Here is a 21,580-nt window from a genome sequence, read left to right as displayed (position 1 = left end):
CAAACATCATCTATGTCAAAAATTTAATTGAGATTGGTCGAGTGGTTCAAGATATTAGGAATCACAAACATAGTCGCTTTCAATTTTATAATATTAATTTATTGTTGTATAATGTTATATCGCTCAATCCTTGATGTGCCGTATACCTTAGGAGGCTAAAAGGTATATTGATAAACAATTATTTAACTTATAAGCATCCGCCCATGAAATCAAACTTGCGGTCACATGCACTAAGTTTTTGTCAATGTCATGAAAATGTTATTTCGATATTAATTTTATGAGCACACATTAAAAATTTCCAACGAATGCTTGAGTCTCGAAGCCAAGACCATACCCATGTAGTCGTCAATAGTGTACAGAATTTCCGATGTTCAATACTATATTTCTCTTTAGTTTCGGAAGAAGAACACCACTAATATGCTTTGAAATGAAATGACGTCTCACGATTATGCACCAAGGCTAAGGGAGACGACGATGATGAGAAAAAACTGAAATGGTGGAATGAAAGAAGTAGCAGAGAATGAAAAAAAAAAAAAAAAAAAAACGAGAAAAACCACACACACGGTGTTTGTCCAGCAAAAAAGCTCACATGGCGCAAAATGATACATGTGTGGCTTGAAAGCGAGCAATATCTAGAGAAAACGTGAACAACCAATTCACAAAACGACATTTTGTAGCTATATGCTACGGGGGCAGATCGACTCATACGGATTGAATTAAATACTGGGAACACATTCACTCCAGCGGCATTTATACTGAAACCAAGAAATTAAAGTAAAAGATGTAATGATTTTTCCCCTTTCTTTGTACATTCTAAAAAAAAAAAAAAAAAAAAAAAATTCAAATAGAACCGGTACTTGTGCAAGAGTCTTGGTCTTGGTCTTGGTCTTGCAGGTATGGTCTTGGTCTTTCATCGGGATTCCTGGTCTTGCTCTTGGTCTTGCATGCAAGACCCTTGCAAAAATTGCAAGACCAAGACTTGCGCTCATCACTAGCCGACAGCAACTGCCGTGTCTGGAGATCGGCCGATAATGTCGGTGGCGTGTGTAAGCTACGATTTGAGTACATTGAAGTGGATTCCACCGCGACATTATCGGAGCTTACGATATTATCATTGCCGTGTGCAAACGCACCAACAATCATTATCAATTCATTCTCTTGTGTCAAATTCAGATGGAGCAATATTGTTAAACCTTTGGTAATAGTCCTAATGCAAAATATAGTTTTGATTATTAGTTACTTCTGTTCAGGGATGCACCAACAGAGGTGGTCCGAGAGTATGGATCCCCTAGAACTTTTATTTTTTAAGAAAGTTGGCACAATTTCAGGGGGCAAATACACAAAATTATTTGCATTTTGTAGACTATACTCAGAAAATCTTCGGACCCAAAAAAGAACACTACTTCTCTTTACATTGTGTTGCTGATTTCCAATGTCTATGTTGGAAAGTTATGAAAGAACTGAATTGTTTTATAGGCCTAAGGGGCCCTGAAAAGAATTTTTGGGGGGCAGGTTAAGAACATTTTGCGGGGAATCTGATTTTGAAGTTCGGCCACGGGATTGAAGACAAATTAAATATCGATTAAGACACACACTTTTGTTATTTGGTGTGTATTAAACAAGTTCAGTTAAAATTAATAAAGAATCATTTACGGTCAACTATATTTCAAGAACGATTAAATGGACTAGTTTGATGACAATTGAAAATGACACTCAATGAAATGGATACGGATGTAATAATAAGAAATTTTGCAAAATTAAAAGCCAGGGAAGTGTCTTTATAACATGCGCCTTTCTGTAACAAAGAAAAAGAGGAATTAAGCTTATTACCATAATAGTATACTAGAAAATACTATTTAAATATGCTTTTAATAAATCATAAGAGCATATCTCTTTGTCAAAATCAAATCTGATCAAATAAAGCTCATGAGTTTTATTCTGTTTCGACTTTTATGTTTCAATTGCACTTAATCATCTTAAGTATTATATCTTAGTTCTGCCTTGCACTTATTTAATAAAAAATGTAAGTAATTATTTAAATTGGAACTTTGTTCAGTATTTACCCACAGTCAATTAGTTATAGTTTCGCATTTTTTTTCGCTAATAGACCTATTCGTTGGGAGAAAACAGATATTGAATTTTACAATTGTAACAATCATTTGAAGAATTTTGGTCCATTATAACATTCTACTCATTTATTATCATTTAGGGGGGCGCCGAAATATGGTTTGCTTACACTTAAGAAATGTCTAGAACCGGCTCTGAACGGCACATACTTTTGGTGTGCATCTCGTATAAGTAATTCTGGTTATTATGTTGAATGTGTTTTTGAATTATTTATTCTGATGTACAGTAGCTGAAAAAAGAAAAAGTGAAACGATATGTGCTGATGTTCAGCAATATTATCCGTGTTCAAAATGGAAGTTCATTGTTCCTATGCGTCTTGACATATAAAATAGCTCGATATATCAAGAAATCAAAGTAAATCAAATAGTTGGAGATTAATTTCTGTGGATGAGATTCTTTATTATTTGTCGATATTTATCACAATATTAGTAATTGTTAAACTTTTTTGTGGTTCCAAGTAAATACGATTGACATTGATAATATGCAGTTGGGGTACAGTGAGACACTTTCTTCAAACAAAATAGATATGTGTCCAGAAAAGAAATGTCAAGAAAAAAAAAAGAAACGAGTACAAAATTTTTTAAAAAAGACGCCTTTTTGACTATGAAGTGGATCAAGGAAGAATTGGTTGAATTGTCCTCATCGGATGAAGATATTGAACTATTACTTCAAATTGGCCCAGATGATTTTAAAGACTATCATAGAAACATAAATGAGGACGATTGTGTTCTGGTGGAATTTCATTGTAAAAAGGACATTTATTATATTGTTAAGGTTCTGAAACTGGATAGTGATAACAAATAACTATATAGTTAGCTTTATGCGAAAAAGTGGGAAAATGTACGGAAAATTTATTTTTCCAGTTCTTACCATATCCGCTAACACATTGTAAAACTAAACGCCAAATATCATTCTTTTCTGTTGATTTTCATCTTTTGGATATACGTTGAACTTCGTAATAGAGAACGAAACATTTAAGTATGTGTATGTCTCACTCTACCCCAATAGTGGGGTACAGTGAGATAAATTGTCATATATTGTTCATGAGTAAGTAAACCAGAGATGATTAACATTAAACCAAAATAACCAATATTGTATGATAGCCTAAACTCCAACCTTTTGTTCGGTTTTGTTTCATTTTAATATTTTCTATAATACAAGAGTTATTTGCTACGAAAAGAAATGTGTCTCACTGTACCCCAGTTTCCCCATCTTCTTCAACAGTTTACGTTCCGTGTAGATAGCTCTTATGAATAATCACTTCGTCAACTTAACAACTGGCCATAATATCGTGGAGATTGAGCAAATATGACAAATCTAAAGACATAGATTTAATATTAATTTCTACCAGAATTAACACCAGAGAGATAGGGCCCATAAGGAAGCGGTGTGACATATGCACTTAATACTAGATATTAGTACCAAAACAATCAATAGTGACTTTATCGAACCCCGGCATTGATCATATGTAAGATGACATATTTAAGAGACGTAGATGTATCTTGTCCGCCAGTAGGCCTACACCAATTTACATATCCATTGGGAACTTAGTAGCTACACATTATAATAGTATCGCTAGCCCTAGCTTAGCTAGGCCACTAAAATGATACTCAGAGACACAAAGAACGGTCTCAAGCAACACAAGGGGATTCCAAACAAATCCCGTTAATAAACAAATACATTAAGGCTGCACCTCCATTGCTTCCGAATGCGATTGCAATAACGAATTTCCCAGCATGTGTAAATAAATTGAAGTGCCTCGACTAGTAGTTCCGACTTGCAAATTGCGAAAACCGACGAAAAGATGCGAATGCGAATGACCCCAACCTGCTGGGATTGTTCATCCGAATTGTACAAATGGAGAGTCGTCTGCAGAGGAATTGAGCTGTACGTGAGAGAAGGTTTGTTTTGCTTGAAAGCAGACGACGTTGGGAGGTGAGGAGATAAAAAAATAAAATAAAGATAGAAATAGATGTTGATGCTTTAATAAATTGTTTTTAATAAACTTCCATTGTGGAACCAAGCTCATCCAGATTGCCACAAACGACACATCGTGAACAAATTATGGGCAGATGTAAGCAAGGAACTTGGAGTGGAAGCTATGTATATTTTTCTTTGTTTTGTCTTTAAAATATGAAGATTAGTTAATTTATTTTAAAGTGAAAATAGTAGCGGTTACTACGGAAGCATAATAATAACGGAAATGACATTCACTCAGGGGCGGCTTGTCTATAAGAGCTGCAGAACTACTAGCTATTTTAGTGGAATAAATGAATTTTCAATTAAGTTGAATTGTGTTTAATTTAATCAAGGTAATAAATAACATGTAATGATAATATTTGGTCTAACAGTGTCCTGAAATTGTGCTGCTGGATATGATACATAGCGTACAATTACTGGAAACACCTTCTGAAGCTTAATAATATTGCAAGAGCTGTGCACGGATTGCCCTATACTTTAGCATTGAGACCAAAATCTTCACCAGCCGCGCTGTATTACGTTTTCCTTGTTTGTTAGATAGGATTTACTAGAGCTGCACTTCCAGCAGCTCAGAACTCACGAATACTTCCGAAGAAGCCGAAGACACACGACGTGATGTACATGAGGCGCCCTTCTCTAGTTTTTTATAACGAAGTTCAGTGTAATTGTTGCGCGCTTTAAAAATAATGGTATTCCATGTTCGAGTTTGTGCACATTTTCTGAACAAAACACAATTTGTGTGACAATTTTAAGGAAACCATAAACCTTTTGGAAATTCTTCTAACTACCCCAACGACAATAGTTGAAGCAGAACGTTACTTCTCTAATTTTAAACTAGTTAAAACATTTTTGGGAAGCACAGTATGTCAGGAAAGAAGCAATGCTTTGGCTGCCTTATCAATCGAGCGTGATATCATATCCACCACGCCGAACTTGAATGAAAGAGTAATAGGACATTTTGTACAGCAGAAGTCACGTCGGATAGACTTCATTTACAAACGATAAAATATCTATAATTCAATAGATTTATAAAATTTCTGCCTGTAGAAATTACGTGAATCCGAAGTTGTTATGGTATCTGAAAACAGTATGTTTCTTACGGTATGAATATGTATTTTAAAAATTTGTTACACACAACAGTGGTGTATTTAGTTAGAGGGGAGCTATCGGGCTCAAATTCATTAAAACTTGTAGGCATCGCCCGAAATTCATTAAAACTTGTAGGCATCCCAAAGGAAAAATTAAGTGCTTATTCATATGCTGTGTATAGCTCCTCCCGAAACAAAGCCCTAAATACGCCACTGACAACCAATAATCAAAACAATAGTGTTTTGCTTGCTATACACTAAAGTTGTATATATATTTGTTAATTTCAATTATAATTGTCATTTATAACGATTAGTATGCAGAAAGATTATGCTGGTTCGTGTACATTTTATAATTAATTGCTGTAAACGGGAAATTTAATATACAAAAAACAAACTGTGCAGAACTACCTCAGACTATGGTATCGAGCCGCTACTGCATTCACTCTATTTTGCACACAAAGGAAATTATTATTATTATTATTTGATACTTTATCGACTTTAAAATATGAAGATTAATTAATTTATTTTAAAGTGAAAATAGTAACGGTTACTACGGAAGCATAATAATAACGGGAATGACATTCACTCTATTTTGCACACAAAGGAAATTATTATTATTATTTAAGCTCTCACGACTTCAAGGCAGTGATGTGCCGTAAACTATAATTTTACGTCTACGCGATTGTCTACTGTAATCTATACGTAATCTACATTACACCTTTTCTCGTGTAGACTATGTAGACAACCACGATCAAATGTAAGGAAGAATTTCGTTGCTCGTTTGTTCATATTTCCTCATTCAGTTGTTTTGTTTCGGTGCAGCGAAAGATTAGGGAAACGACTAAAATATAAAAAGTAGAGGGAATTATCTAATCTGAAAGTGATACGGATGACAACGCTGAAGTTGCGCTGTCGATGCTGCTGTAGTGTTTAAAAAAGGTGGAAGAATGCGTCCTATATCCTTTGTCTGTGCATACCACTTCCTTAGATTTTCCATTTCGAGCACTGCTTTAATAATGAAACGTACAAAACTAATTCTCACCTGTGGGCTTTCAGTCTTGAAGCTGCTGTATTTGCCAATTTTTTCTTGCATATTTTACAAAATGCATAATATTTGTTATTTTCCTTCATCAAGACGAAACTAAGTTTCGAAAGTTACTATTCGCTGGTCTAGATATTTTATTTTGTACGCAATTTCGCAAGATAACGACAAAAGAAAGCTCCTTTATTGTCCACGACGCCATATTAAATTACGTGTTGTTGACATATTCTACATAGTCTACGTTGTTTACATTGTCTACGCATTGTTGACACGTAAACGTAAACTATCGTATTTTACGCGTAGACGCACATCTCTGCTTCAAGGTACGAATTTACAAGCAAAAACATTTCACTTGAAGCTTTTAAAGAAACATTGCAATTTGATTCGCACTCACAAAACTTCGGATCTAGTAGAGACACATGAATTCGCAGTACGCATATGCATTTGCAATCACATTCAGAAGCAATGGCAGAATGTTACAATGCGTTGACGCAAACCTAATGCCTATATGACTTGAAACTCATGGAATTAGGTCCTGGGGATATTTTCCAGTTGCAATAGTTTTTTGGTGGAATTCTGGGCGTATTTCACATGAATCTACCAGAAATTTATGTGGTGTCCTTGGCTACAGTGGTAACAAATGAACAACAAAACACGAATCATAATTGATAACAAATACATTACGAAAGTGCAATATGTGAGGTGTCTGTGCTTAAATAAATTAAAAGTGATCGAGTAATTTGTATGTAAACACTGTTTTGGTAAGTATTTTGGGTTAATCTGCCGCAAATGGCGGCCTTGGATAAGACCCACAAACACCTGTTTTTAACGTTTAACGTATTACTATCTTATCTGTTCTTTTTACTGTAATATACTCTTATCTACAATCACCCCTATTTCATTAAGGCCTTCAGAGCTCCTTCGTGGCTAAGCAGTTAGCATACGTGCGTATGGCGTGGGACACCCGGATTCGATTCCCGGCGGGAGCTCATGTTCGGATTCCACGTTAATCAGTAAGTCCACGTCTCATAGAGCCTCACTGCTGAACGATATCTTAAACTCAAAATCACCTCAACCCATTAAGGCCTTCACTATTCACTGTTAATTATAAATATTACCTATTTCATGCTTTCTTTGATCCATCCGACATCCGTATGCATCTATATAGCATTACTTGAGCAGACGGTTCTACCAAATTTTCACACATTTCGTACATTTTCCGGTTTCTTTTTGCAAAACACAGTAAATGAGGAGCTAGTGCAACGAACCAACTTGTGCTAGGTAGCCACTAAAAGCACAAATGTTACCTAACCGAGTCAGGGCAGGAGCGCAGCAGGGAGGCCCGAGCGGAGAGTAGGGGTGCGTTCGTATGAAGCAGACGCGTCAGCGATGGGGGTATACGTATAAACGAGGATATTGGCAAAGTACATAAAATATCCGCAATAATTTTTAGATTCAAAACAATTAAATAATCGCAATAGTTTTTACCTTTAAAATGGCTTCACTGCTTTCCCGGGCACAAAAGTCCCGCTGCAAGGAGAAATTCGTCTGTTCTGAATTTTTACTTCTTTTCCACATTTAGCACGATTGATGTTACGTTTTGTCATACCATGACGCTGCACAAACTTTATAATATGACTCTCTTTATCACACAATTCTTTGTAATAAAACTGTATGTTATGAAACCCTGCTTCCGCCAAGTGAACTTTGTGGTGGACAAACGCCATGTGCGTGGGTTTCCTCCCACTTACTTCATTCATTTCTCATCATCACCGTCTCCTTTAGCCTAGCCGGCCGTGGGACGTAAAACTCAAAGATTTCATTTTATTTTCAAAATTGTATGTTTGCATTACATCCATCGCAAACGTCCATTGCTAACACGAACAGTACATTCCCGTCGTTTATTTCCACCTTCTTCGCATTCTTGTATTCCTCCGCCTTCCGCTTCAGTAAATAGTTACACTTAAAATACGTTCACTACCATTCAAAATATACTTCAATATGATAAGCACTGACAGAAATTACTTATATTCACACTCTTTTTTTACGAAAAGTGTTTCAGATCGTATTTTACCTATAAATTTTGTTTTCCGTAAAACCGTCTGCTCGAGTGAACCCCATTACTGCGCAAAATTTTTACCTTCGAATGTTAATTGTTGCAAACTACTTACTACTCAGAAATTAAGAAAAATGAATCCTTACCTTCTCAGTAAATAAACTCTTTCAGGGGCATTTGGGAGCAGTCCCCGATCAAAGACGTCTCCAGGACATTAAAAGTTACAGAAGGCATACGAAAATACTTCATTCCTAACTATGAAATGGGGGCAAAACATTCATGAAAAATAAAGGCATTAGTATTGTATCGCCGGACCACAGGAAAGTCGAGAAAGTATCAAAATGTATTACATTTGGTTAGATTACTTTACCTTACGTTAGGTTCAGTTACAAGTTAGTTATCTTTAAAACAGAGCTGTGTAAACTTTTACAGTGTGGAATAGAAAATTTCTATTTGCGTATAAGTTACGACATTCGGATGTATGACATAAAAAGTAGTGCATAAAGCACAAACCAACCTGTGCTAGATGGCTACTAAAAAGCACGAATGCTATCTGACCGAGTCCAGGGAGGACGAAGGTGGTGGACCTGCGCGGCAGCGCAAGGTCCGTCCAATGTGAGCAGGCGCATCAGCAACTGTAATTATGCGCGTGAACAAGAGAAAAGAAAAAGGCAGTTTTGGCAATGAAACTAGTTTCAGTAGCACTTGTTACGGTTTTATACTAGTATGACTCCACTTCTATACAGTACACCATGTCTTTTGTACTGTTTCAAGAACTGACGCTCGTTATTTTTGTATAATTGTAAAACTTCAACACGATGCATCACATATACGCGCTATTTCCACACTGTTTTTGGCACCACTAAATTATAACAAGTGTACCCCTTCCACCGCCGCCGCATGCAACATCAGAAACAACTTATAACAACCAGTTTCTTAATTTGTACTATAAGAAAATCCAAATATATTACATCATCGGGTGTGGAAAATTTTATAAATATTAACAAGCAAATTAGAAAAAAAAAAAAAAAAGCGATCTTGGCCAATTAGTACTTTTTGGATCAGGGGCACATAATTTTTGAACGGCCCCTAAATCGAGTGTTCGTATTTTTTTCAGAATAATTACACCATACTGATTTAAGTGAGTGGATGGGTTTGGCTACATTGTATATAGTTCTCCAGATATAAGACCTACAAGAAAATTTTTGATTGAAATATATCGTCAGGGGCCACAAACTTTTTGAACGGCCCCTACATCGAGATTTCTTGTATATATATATATATATATATATATATATATATATATATATATATATATATATATATATATATATATATATATATATATATATATATATATATATATATATTTCCGCAATAAGCACATTTTACTGAGTTAGGTGATAGTTTGGGTTTTTCTACACTATATGCTTTTTTCCAAATATAAGAAAATTTCTGATTACAATATTTCGAATCTTTTGATGTATTTTTGGATCACGGGCCACAAAACATTTGAACGGCCTCTAAATCGAGTTTTCGAATTTTTTAGAGAATAAGCACATCATACTGAACTAAGTGATAGTTTGGGTTTGGCTACACTATATGTAGTTTTCCAGATATAAGGCCTACAAGAAAATTTTTGATTGAAATAAATTGGATCTTTTGATTTATTTTTTAAATACATTTCGTTTTAGCGTTAAAAGATATAGAATGCTTCAGGAAAAAGAATATACAGTTTTCACGAACGAAATCTGACACCAACATCTAATTCCATGATAGAACTGGAAACTGATATTACTACCAAGAATGCATGTAATATAGATCAACCGACTTCAATGAAAATAAGCCATTTAAAATTTAAAACAATAATTGAAGAAAGAATCATATAAAGAAGATAGATAACATAGACTAAGGATATAGTATAAGAGGTTTCAGCTGGTCTTCCTGCTGAAACTGTGAAGACCGTGGCGCCACCACTCAAGGAAGTTGCGTATCACGAACTACTAAAAGCAAGAACGAGTCAAATCATTCAGAGCGCGTGAGTCTGATAGAATTAGCCAATGATGCACTTAGCTATTACCAGTTGCAGACCATGCAGTTAGTTACAACTATAGCCAGCAGTGTCGCAGTCACTTTCGTTGCATTGTGCGAAAGAAATTAATTTCCATTAGTTATATAGGAAGTAGTTCATCAGGGTAATCTGTGATATACAATTGGAAATTAGAAAATATTACAAGACCTCTTATTATTCTTAAGACAGTTTGGATGTAGAAAACAACACTTTGGCTTGTAATACATTCATGGACTCAGCAAATACAGCATTAACATCGAGCAAATTACATAAAATCAGGATGTGGGATACAAACATGTGTTGGTGCAAAGGAGAAATCATAAAAAATCTGTTCAATAAATATCATTATTTTTCCATGTGAGAAAATGAACAAAGGGAGTCGTGTTGGAAAATATCTGTAGACATCTGGGATATGGACTGTATTCAGTTTAAAGTATTTAGGCTACAGGTAACTGGAATTTAATATGCTTGATCATTAAGTTCATATATATAAATGGGGGTCAAATATGAAAAAGAAAAAGCTATATTTATATCAGATGAAGTATTTAGCGAAAGTACTCACGAAGACAGAAAGAAAGAGTTGATATTGTTATATATGTATAAAACACATATACTATTTGTAAATAGAATAGAATAGAATAGAATATTTATTGTCATTAAACAACATTTGTTGCAATAGACATTGTCAGCATATAAATAAATACGTACAAAGAAAGAAAGAAAAAAAGTTACAATTTACACTTGTCTTCAAATTCGTTGATACTATAAATAGAATTACTTACAAGAAAAGATTTACAATGTTTTTTGAAATCGTTATCACACATCATTCGTATATGCACTGGCAATGTATTATATAGTTTCATTCCTGTATATTTATAACTTCTTTCTGTTATACTTAGCCTAATATAAGGCGTATTTAAGTCATCTTTATCACTAGTATTATATGAATGGATATTGTTACGATAACCTAAACTGCTCTCATTTTCTTTAACATACATAAGACAACTATAAATATATAGAGAGGGAACTGTCATAATTTGTAAATCCGTAAAATATTGTCTACACGATACAATATCAGTTAAACCTTTTATTGCTCTTATGGCTTTTTTCTGCCATTTAAAGATAGTCTGGGCACCTGGTGAATTTCCCCACAATATTTATGCCATACTGTAGATGAGAATGAAAAAAAGCATAGTATGCTGCAAGAATGTATTGTTGAATACTATGTATTGTTTCTATAACTGTTGTTTTCAGTTTACGTAATAAAAATAGCACTCTAGATAATTTCCTGCATAAATTTTCAGTATGTTCACTCCAGTTTAATTTCGGGTCTAGATGGATTCCCAGTAGTTTTACGGAATGGTGCATATCTACCTCAGTCATATGATTACTAAGAGAAAAATATATAGTCTCTGTTTTAGATTCATTTATATAAAGTTCATTATGCTTTAACCATATAGATGATATTTCAAGCATTTCATTGCTTTTAGTTTTAACACTTACTAAATTCTTACCCGTACGCTTGTGTCGTCAGCATATAATACAGATTTACAAGGTAGAAAACTCGGGAAATCATTTATATAGATAAGAAAAAGTAAAGGTCCTAACACACTACTCTGAAGTACCCCTGCTGTTACATCCAAAAATGTTGATCTTTCGTTAATAATACGGACAGATTGACGTCCATTACTAAGATAGGACTTAATCAATGACAAATCAGTTCCGCGAATACCATAATAATATAATTTTTCAATCAATATATGATGCGACACCGTATCGAATGCTTTACTTAGATCTATCAATGTTGCACACGTATTTAAATTCTTTTCGAAGCTATCTAATATGTAAGCTCCGGATTCTTAGGTTCGAACCTATTTTATTCCTGTACAGTGAATGCAAAAAATTCGTGTTTTCTTTACATTTCAAGTTGCTATAAGTAGAACTATATTAGTTTTATAGGACCTAAAATGTCCTAATTGGGGGGTTAGGACCTAAAAAATCCTAAATTAGCTTTTAGAACCTATAACGTCCTAAATGATTCTTTATAGTTATTTTTAACTTAAAAATACTTTCAAACACGTAGTCAATGGTCAACGACATAATTTCATCTGTAAAGAAGGTTTTCTTGAAAGCTCCTAACAGAGTGGCTACCTTCAAGGATATGCTTCCAAACACACCACTGCCACCACAGCCCGTTGTGTCCCGGTGGGGAACGTGGCTCTCAGCAGCACTGTACTCTGCAGATAATTTTGAAAGCATTGTTCAGATCATCGATTCGCTCGACGAGATTAAAGCCGCTTCAATCACGTCTGCAAAAAAAACACTGAAGTCACAGTTTGTTGTACAACAACTAAGTTACATTAAAGCCAACTTTTCTCATCTGCCTCAAGCCATCACTGAATTGGAGAAGAAAGAAGTCTCTTCCACTAACAGAAGCTCTTCAAATTCTTCAAGAAGTGAAAGAGAAAAAAGTACCTAGGGGAGTTGGAACAAAAATTGCGGACAAGTTGGAGGCGGTTTTGAAACGCAGTCCTGATTTCACACAGATACAACTAGTGGGCCAAATTCTTCGTGGAGACAATGTCCAAGAAAATTTGCTATGGAATCCCGAGGAATTAGCCAGTATGAAATATGTGCCTCTTACATCGTGTGATGTGGAACGCAGTTTTTCTGCATTCAATAGAATTTTGTCAGACGACAGGAAAAAGTTCACAACAGAAAATCTTGCCAAATATTTTGTTGTTCAGTGCCATTACAGAGAGTGAAGTGACCACTTTTTGAGCTATAGAAAACATGAAAAGTGCCGGAAAAACAATATTTGAACATTCGTATTTCCTCAGTGTATCGTTAATAAAGTGAAGTGATATTTGTGGTGTTGTATAAAATTTCAAATATAAGAAAACTGACAAAAACTACTACTACTACTACTACTACTACTACTACTATAGTACGACAGGCCATACATACAGGTGTATGTTACTATCAAAAAGGTCCAAGGTAAGAAGAGTTTTATTATTTTTATCACGCAGAAGACTGGTTAGCATAAAGCTTACTAAATTAAGGTTACCATTTAAGTATGAAATAGCTAACAAAGTGTTTAAAGTGTAGTAATATTCCGTTTTCAGTAATATAACGCTAAAAATCCTAAACCGTGTTTTTAAAAACCTATAAAATCCTAAAATGCACTTTTTAAAATCCTAATTTGAATTTTTTGGGACCTAAAAATCCGAAGCCTACTAATATGTGTGAAAGGCAGTGACATTCAATTTAGAATTAATAATCAGTAAATATACACATGTCGACTGCTATGATATTCACGGTACTGCGTATCGCTGTTGTCTCAATTACACCAATGTCAACAACAAGCACAGTAAAGTAATAAGCTTTTGTTTTAAAGCTAAGGTAACAATGAAAACTTCTTCTCTGACCAAAATTACATCTTATCTTACATTTCTACAATTCTAAATATGTAATAACGCTAGGATCTGACTGCATTCATTATTTTCAATGGGAGGAAACCCACTCGCAGGAAGAGCAGCAGCTCTTTACGGTCGAAACCGCGCTTTGAAGAGAAAAAATATAGGCTGGATTTGCTGGCGGGATCTAACCCAAGGTTTCGGAGTTTCTAGTGTGAATCTGGTCACTTGAAGAAAATCTAACGCCTTATTGTTTCCAAGAATTCTAACCCACTTGCTAAAATATCTGAGCAGAAATACACAAAGGTATAGGAATAAAATATATGTCGCCAGAGCTCTATCTGCAGCAACGTTAGCAACTCTGCTCACTTCTACCTAACTATGTTAGAAGTATGATTTAAATATATGACCTAGATAAAATTTCTCTCATACCACAATTCTTCTTTAGCTGTAGATAGCAATCCTGTGTGCACGTACGCAGCTTTTAACTGCTACGGAACATTTTTTTTTTTTTTTTTTTTTTTTTTTTACTAAATACTCAGTGGTGCTTTTCCAAGTTCAGTTTTCTTCCCTACATATACAGGGTGCGGCACGTAAAACCGGCCCGTAAAGTGAACACATAAAATGAAATTTAATGTATTGAATATGATTAACTACAATGTATTGAATATGACTACTCACCTTCACAGCAGGTGCTGAAAGTGTCCTCCGCCCACTTCAACACACATGTGAGCACGATTGAGGAGATTCATATATACCCTTGTCAGTTCTTGTGTTGTAATGCTATTGGTGACATCCTGGATCCTGGTCTTGAGTTCTTCAATTGTGTGTGGATTTGTTTCGTATACTCTTCCCTTTAACAGTCCCCATAAGTAAAAGTCACACGTGGACAAGTCTGGTGACCGAGGAGGCCACAAGCCTTTGCTGATTGTCCTCTCTGGTGTAAACATCTCATGCACAAAAGACAATGATGCAGCTGATGTGTGGCATGTTGCACCGTCCTGCTGAAAGTAACATAACTGACGCTCCTCTTCGGTCAAGTGTGTATAAAACTCCTCCAGGATTCCCATATACACGTCACTGTTCACTGTCGTCTCAAAGAATATGGGCCCAATAACGCGTGTGGCGGAAATGGCACACCAAACACCAATCTTCTCATCATGCAAGGTTACCTGGTGGATTGCGTGTGGATTTTCTGTCGACCAATACCGGTTGTTTTGGAAATTTACGTACCCAGACAGGTGGAACCATGCCTCGTCACTCATGATGAGCATTAGTGGATCCAAGAAACCACTGGCAACATTGCTCAACAGCCATGAACAGAAATGCACCCTCTTCTGCAGGTCAGGCTCCTTCAGTTCTTGCACAACACTTATCCGGTACGGTTTTAACTTCAGTCCCCTTAAAACACGTCTGCAACTTCTCTCACTCGCATGAACCTGTTGACTCAATCTCCTGGTTGACTTTCGAGGACTTCTTGTCATTATCTCCTCCACCTGCATCTTTAATTCAGGTGTGCAGACAGATGGTCGTCTGTTCCTGGGAGCATTTTGAACCGATCCTGTACGCCACCATTCTTCAATAAATTCCTGAATGGTGCTTTTTGCTGGCACAGAACGTCCTGGAAATTTCTCCCGAAACAAATTCTTTGTTTTCACAAAAGATCCAGTGAGAATGAACCCTTCAACAATGGCAACACGCTCGGGTATCGAATACGGCATTATCACACACTGACACTCACCCGGCTTAACACAACGAGGCCTTTTTCTCAACTGGTTTCGACAAGTTTCACTGGCTGCGGCTGCACGTGACTGCTGCAGGTCACGTAAGTCGACCCGACCTCGACACGCCATCTCTTGGTAGGAAGGTAGATTATTTAAGTGTTGCCAAAAACACAATATATCAGAATATTACGACGGGCCGGTTTTACGTGCCGCACCCTGTATTATTATATTCCAAATGAAAATGTTTAATTCACCTATCTTCTATACTAATTAACCTAACATTACACACACACACACATATATATATATAGTCATCCCTCATGTTATCAAACTAATCCTATGCATAATTCCAGAAATAAAGAAAATACTTCTATCCTAAACCAAGTTATATATTCTTAATTAACATATAGATATGCAAATTATTCTAATATTATGCAAAAATTTCGAGTGAAATTAACATAAAAATTCTAAATAGAACATATGTGTGCGTCCTATAGTGGCTAATCGGTTAGTGAACGTGCCTTTGGTGTGGGAGACCCGGGTTCGATCTCAGGTGGGAGCTCATAAGTTTCGGATTCCACGTTAATCAGTAGGTCCACGTCTTATATAGCTTCGCTGCTGAAAGGGACGTTAAACTCAAAATCAACTCAAATCATTGTATCATGTCTTTCTTATGGAGTAACGTACAGCTCACCTTTTCCACTGACAGTTGCATACGTTACGTGGCGAGCCCCGTGACCAGCACGTTCGCCGGATCTCACTTGTCTCCATTTTTTTTTTAAAGGAATACCAAGTCACTAGTATATGAAACGCCAGTAGAATTCGAGGAGCTGCTTGCTGGAGTCATAACTGTGTGCTTGATTGTGCAACAGATATCGGAGATATTTGAAAGAGTGGCAGAATTTCATGCGGCGTTGTACTACATGCATTGAGAGTGGTGGTTGCTACTTCGAACTGTTACTGTGATTTGTTTGTAAGTACAGGAAAGCATTTCTTTTAAAATTAAAATAAAACAGTCAGATTTAACTTTATGCAAAATAAAGCAGGTTGCCTCAAAACGATAAAGAAAGTAGTTACTGCGCTTTCTTGTTCTAGTTGGCGTGGCGCTTGAAGTAGGCATTTCCGATCTTAATTTCCCTATCCCAGAATAGTTACAGTGAACCCATCTACGATCTGTATAAATTTAACCCAAGAGGTTAGAGATATTCTGTATGAACGGATGTTAGAATTTAAAAGTTGTTACATGCTATGTTGTTGCATAAGCTGGTTTTGTTTGGGCCTAATTATTTCGAAGATATAAAAAGTAAGAGTTGTTTTAAATTTCAAAAATGAAAGAAATGAGATAATTAATTGTTTGTAAATAGTTATGACTTCCTTTCATTTTTCATTTAAGTGTCATCCTTAGAATTTGAGTTGAGTTAATTTTAGTTTAGCGTCCCTTTCAGCAGCGAGGCTATATGAGACGTGGACCTACTGATTAACGTGGAATCCGAACCACATGAGCTCCCGCCGGGAATCGAACCCGGGTTTCCCACGCCAAATCCTTAGAATTTCCCTTCGTAATATCTAATAAAAGTTGAATGGTATTCACCAGGTTATGGCGTATGCTGATCATGTAAATTTAATAGGCGATTACACGAAAACAATGCAAAGAAATGCTATGCAACGTCATTCCACGTCAATTCAACCAAAATTTTGGGGAAATTTAACCCACTATCTCAGATTTGGATGAAATTTGGTAGTGTTATAAAACTTTTTATGTTAATTGCAAATATGTAAAATTTATTGAAATAGCATCAGCGGTTTAGAAGTTATTGTATTGCGGTTTAGAAGTTTAACGGTCGCGACATAATATTTTCCCAGTTTGGAAGAACACTAAAACAATCATATTTCGGAACCTATTAATGCCAGAAACATGATTATTTTTTTTTATTCAGATTGTCTTGAAGTTGTTTACCATTAAAAAATGAAAACTTTGTTTAGAGCTTATAGAAAATTTATAAAGTCATTTGAAAGGTAACATTTTGAGAAAAAAACTAGAACGCGATTTTATAAACTTCAAACCTTATTTCTCAAAATCCCCATCAAGGATTTCAATGAATTTATTTTTGTTTGAAAGCTTATTACATCTAGTTTCACATGTACAAAAATTGTGATGGTCCATCCAAGCACTGAGGAGATATCCCAGTCAGTGTTGCCAATTGATTGCGAAATAAACATTTCCCAATAACTTCCATACGATTTAACATATCCACCCCAAAATTGGTATAAGTATTCTTCGGTATTCTAGAAACACGTCTGTGAGCATTATCACTCCTCCAAAGCAACCCTGTTGTCAGGGTTACCAAACGATTTCAGACTTGCGTGTCACAGCGGATTTTTTTCTGATTTTTGAAGTGCAAAAACTTTTGAACCACTGATGCTATTGCAATAAAATTTACACAGTTGCAATCGCCATAAAAAGTTTTATAAAACTACCAAATTTAATCCAAATCAGAGATAGTGAGTTAAAAGCCTTGGTTGAACTGAGGTGGAATGACTCAGAGGTCTTATTAAACGCTTGCATGAACATGGCTTTAGAACTGAATGCAGAGAATACTAAATACATGGAAGTTCGTCGGAATCATAATACGGCAAATTATGGATGCATTAAAGTACCAAATAATATTTTGATGAAGTGGATACTTTCAAATATCTAGGATCAGTATTAACAGATTAAAACCATATTCACGAAGAAATTAACTGTCGGCTAAAAACAGAAAATTCTTGTTATCATTTAGTTCAAAATATCTTGTCGTCGCGAATTCTGTCGAGAAATTTGAAGCTTAAAACATATAAAACTATAATCATGCCTGTTGTTCTGTATGGTTGCGAAACATGGTCCCTTACTCCGAGGAAAGAAGTATTTGAGAACAAGATCTTAAGATGAATATTCAGACCCAGAGGAACGGGAATGGGGAATGGCGGAAACTTCATACCAAGAGCTATATAATTTATACGGTTTACCAAACATTGTTAGGGTCGTAGGTAGGCCAAATCTAGGAGGCTCAGGTGGGCAAGTCACTTTGCTAGGATGGAAGAAAGTAGGAACGCTTTAAAAGTTTTAACTGGAAACCCAATTGGAAAACGACCATTAGGAAGACCTATATTGATATAGATAGGAGGATAATATTAAGATGAATCTCGCAGAAATAGGAATACAAAGTAGAAACTGGATCCAGTTGGCTAAGGTCAATGGAGAGCTCTTGTGAACTTGACATTGAATCTTCAGGTACCATAGGTCGGAGAGTTAGTTAGTTAATATCTAATAAAGACAATGGCAACTGTTGAAACTTTAGAGATATTTTATTTATTTATTAATTTATTTCCAGATAGAAATATATCTATAGATACAAATAATATTTTTTTTTCTTTTTTTGCAGGTAGATAAATGAAAGATGTCGAAGAATTTGAAACCACAGTATATTAAAAAACTGGACGCCGTGATATCCAAGAAAGATAATGAAGGAGCAACTATAACATTCAAATGGGGAAATCAGACACATACTTCACTATTGAGACCCAAATATTCTAATAAAAACGTGCTCGCTTGTTTAGAAAACTCAACAGAAGTTTGTATTTGTGGGTGGAGTTTACCAGAAAGGTATTGGGATGTGTTGGGGGATAAATGGTATATAACGAACTTTTGGCTAAAACATGAAGAGAAGCCGGAATTCCCAGAACCAATTGTAGAGTTGGTAGGATGTGTCACTAATGTCCCAACACCTGACAAATCTAAACTCCCAGAGTTTGTTGCGAGATTTGTAGAAAATTTTGCTAATATTCCTGATTACTCTGTTAATGTACTATTGGATTCGTGTAACGAAGAGATAAATTATGACTTCCGGGATATGCCTAATAATTGTATCCCACACTTTGGTGAGTCTGTGATTGTTCGTGCTTTGTTTGTTAAGACACTGAAAGGGGAATGCTTCATCCCGTTAGATGTATTTTGGAATTCTGATTTTTGTAAGTCTAGATGGGCTACATTGTACAATACAAATCTGTCCCCACCTGTTCCAAATAAAGTGCAGGAGATAGTACCGTGTCTTACCGAAGATGATGACTTTACGCCAATACGTAATGTGACAGGTATTGTGTGGGAAGTGCACAAAAAATCATACACGGTACACGTTCCAGTTTTTGATTTGACAGTTAATGTTAAAAAGGGTTCTATATACATGCCTACTGTGGATTGGATTCTGTCTAGTCAATTATCTCTTGAACTATCGCGTGGGTCGTGGATTCAGTGTTGGTTTTTCAGGTATATAACAGAGAAAAAGATAAAGTATGAACTTTGTTTTTGTGCGTGGTTACCTTTAGTGGAGCAGGAACAACAAAAATATATTAATTCCTTTGCAATGGCAGAAGTATGTGCTGCTTCTTCAAACATATCTTGTAAACCTCACATGAATAATGATGAATCTTCGAAAAACACGCAAAGCAGTTCGAAGAACCAATCTACTGTTCAGTCAGTGACCGATGATAGAGGATCATTTGTCGCCTTTTCGCGTAATTACACTTTTTATCCTGGACAGTTCAGAATATTCGGAATTTCAATCGATGATATCAAATTATCGTCGTTGCTTCATGTAGGTAAGTTCTCACGTCTTTTATAATGCCTTTTTATAGTTGTAGTAATCATATTTTTTTTCGTATGTTACGTTTGAAATGTGAGATAAGTCATCAGGATATTACTTGTACATATATACAGGAACATCTTGATTATTGCAATTTTTCATATATGTATAACTATTTATAATTTGATACCAAAATTACAGGTATTACGCTCCAGATTCGAATTATTGGGCCACGAGATATGGTACCATAGAGTGTTTAACAGGAAATTGAAAATTCCGCATATTGCTACCGAGTTTTATGCGAATGAAAAAAAGGAAAGAAAAAAGTCACCAAACAGCTATACATCAACTCACATAAGAAAACTAGCCTTTGGCGAGCTGGGGGCTCTGTCCCCAACACCCTCATTTGCCCGGCCTACGGCCTTACACCTCTTAAACCCAGAATTCTGTCGAATTTCAAGTTTCTTTTCTTATTTCAACTATTTAAAGATAAGACTTGGTATCCCAAGGAAACGCCCATTTAAATAACATGGAAATTTCTTCATCTCGCTTTAGACCCCTTAGAAACTAAAAATATTCACTTTCGTCAATTTTCTGTGGGTTAGTCCAGGAAGGCTACAATCACGCCAAATTTCATCATTCTAATCCTGCCCGAAGTGCATAAAGAGTTTGTGATGTAGATGCCCCATATAAATAACATGGGAAAGATGTTGCAGTTCCGCATAAAGCCATTCTAAACTCGGAAATTTTTAATTTTGGTGATTTAATTAGATAACGCTAACAAAAACATATAATTATATCGAATTTCAAGTTTTTATTCCAATTTCAAGTACCTAGAAGATGAGATTATAGGAAAAAAATGAAATGAAATCTTTGAGTTTTACGTCCCACTTATATGCCGGTTAGGCTAAAGGAGACGGTGATGATGAGTAATGAATGAAATGTTGGAATGAAGAAAGTGGGAGGAAACGGGAGAACCCTGAGAAAACCCACGAGCACGGTGTTTGTCCACCACAAAGTTCACTTGGCGGGGGCTGGGATCGAACCCGGGACCTCAAGCACCAGAGGTGAACGCTCTGCCACTGAGCCACCGCTCCCCCCAGATTATAGGAAAAATGTACACATAGAGGGTTAATGCAGTGACAAAAATTTGAAAGAGAAAGTTGTTATCTATACTTGTATTTATCTATACTTATAGATATGCTGGCATTAAAAAAGGTAAAAACGCCATTCTTTGAAAAATGTTTACCACGGTCAATATATATTCTTATCTGATCAATTGTCGCTTAGTGGAACCGTTATGTGTATTGCTTGTCTTTACTATTTCAACGAGCAACAATGGAGCATACGAAACCATCGTAAGCACCTTTCAAAGTATGGTATTTTTAGCGTTTTAAACGTTAGCATATCAACAAGCTATAAAGAACTGCAAAATTTGGAAAACTACATTCTCTTTT

At 35.7% G+C, this 21,580-nt stretch overlaps 1 protein-coding gene across 2 annotated transcripts in view; it reads left to right on the top strand.

Annotated features, from left to right (window-relative positions):
- The first annotated feature begins 6,849 nt into the window (after positions 1 to 6,849).
- Positions 6,850 to 21,580, top strand: part of LOC145675655 (uncharacterized) — a 56,685-nt gene continuing 41,954 nt past the window's right edge. The window contains exons 1-3 of one of the 2 annotated variants that reach the window (XM_081746223.1): positions 6,861 to 6,998; positions 16,289 to 16,477; positions 18,927 to 20,139. In XM_081746223.1, the coding sequence (XP_081602349.1) occupies positions 18,942 to 20,139 (1,198 nt within the window). In that variant the 5' untranslated portion in view covers positions 6,861 to 6,998; positions 16,289 to 16,477; positions 18,927 to 18,941. Of the gene's footprint in view, positions 6,999 to 16,288; positions 16,478 to 18,926; positions 20,140 to 21,580 lie in introns of both variants that reach the window. The other variant, XM_081746222.1, reaches the window with a different exon arrangement.

The sequence above is a fragment of the Thermobia domestica genome, chromosome 18 (genome assembly GCF_964235325.1).
Source record: "Thermobia domestica chromosome 18, izTheDome1.hap1.1, whole genome shotgun sequence".
Lineage (NCBI taxonomy): Eukaryota > Metazoa > Arthropoda > Insecta > Zygentoma > Lepismatidae > Thermobia > Thermobia domestica.
Note: the sequence above shows the minus strand (reverse complement) of the source record. Positions and strands in the feature narration are given on the sequence as shown.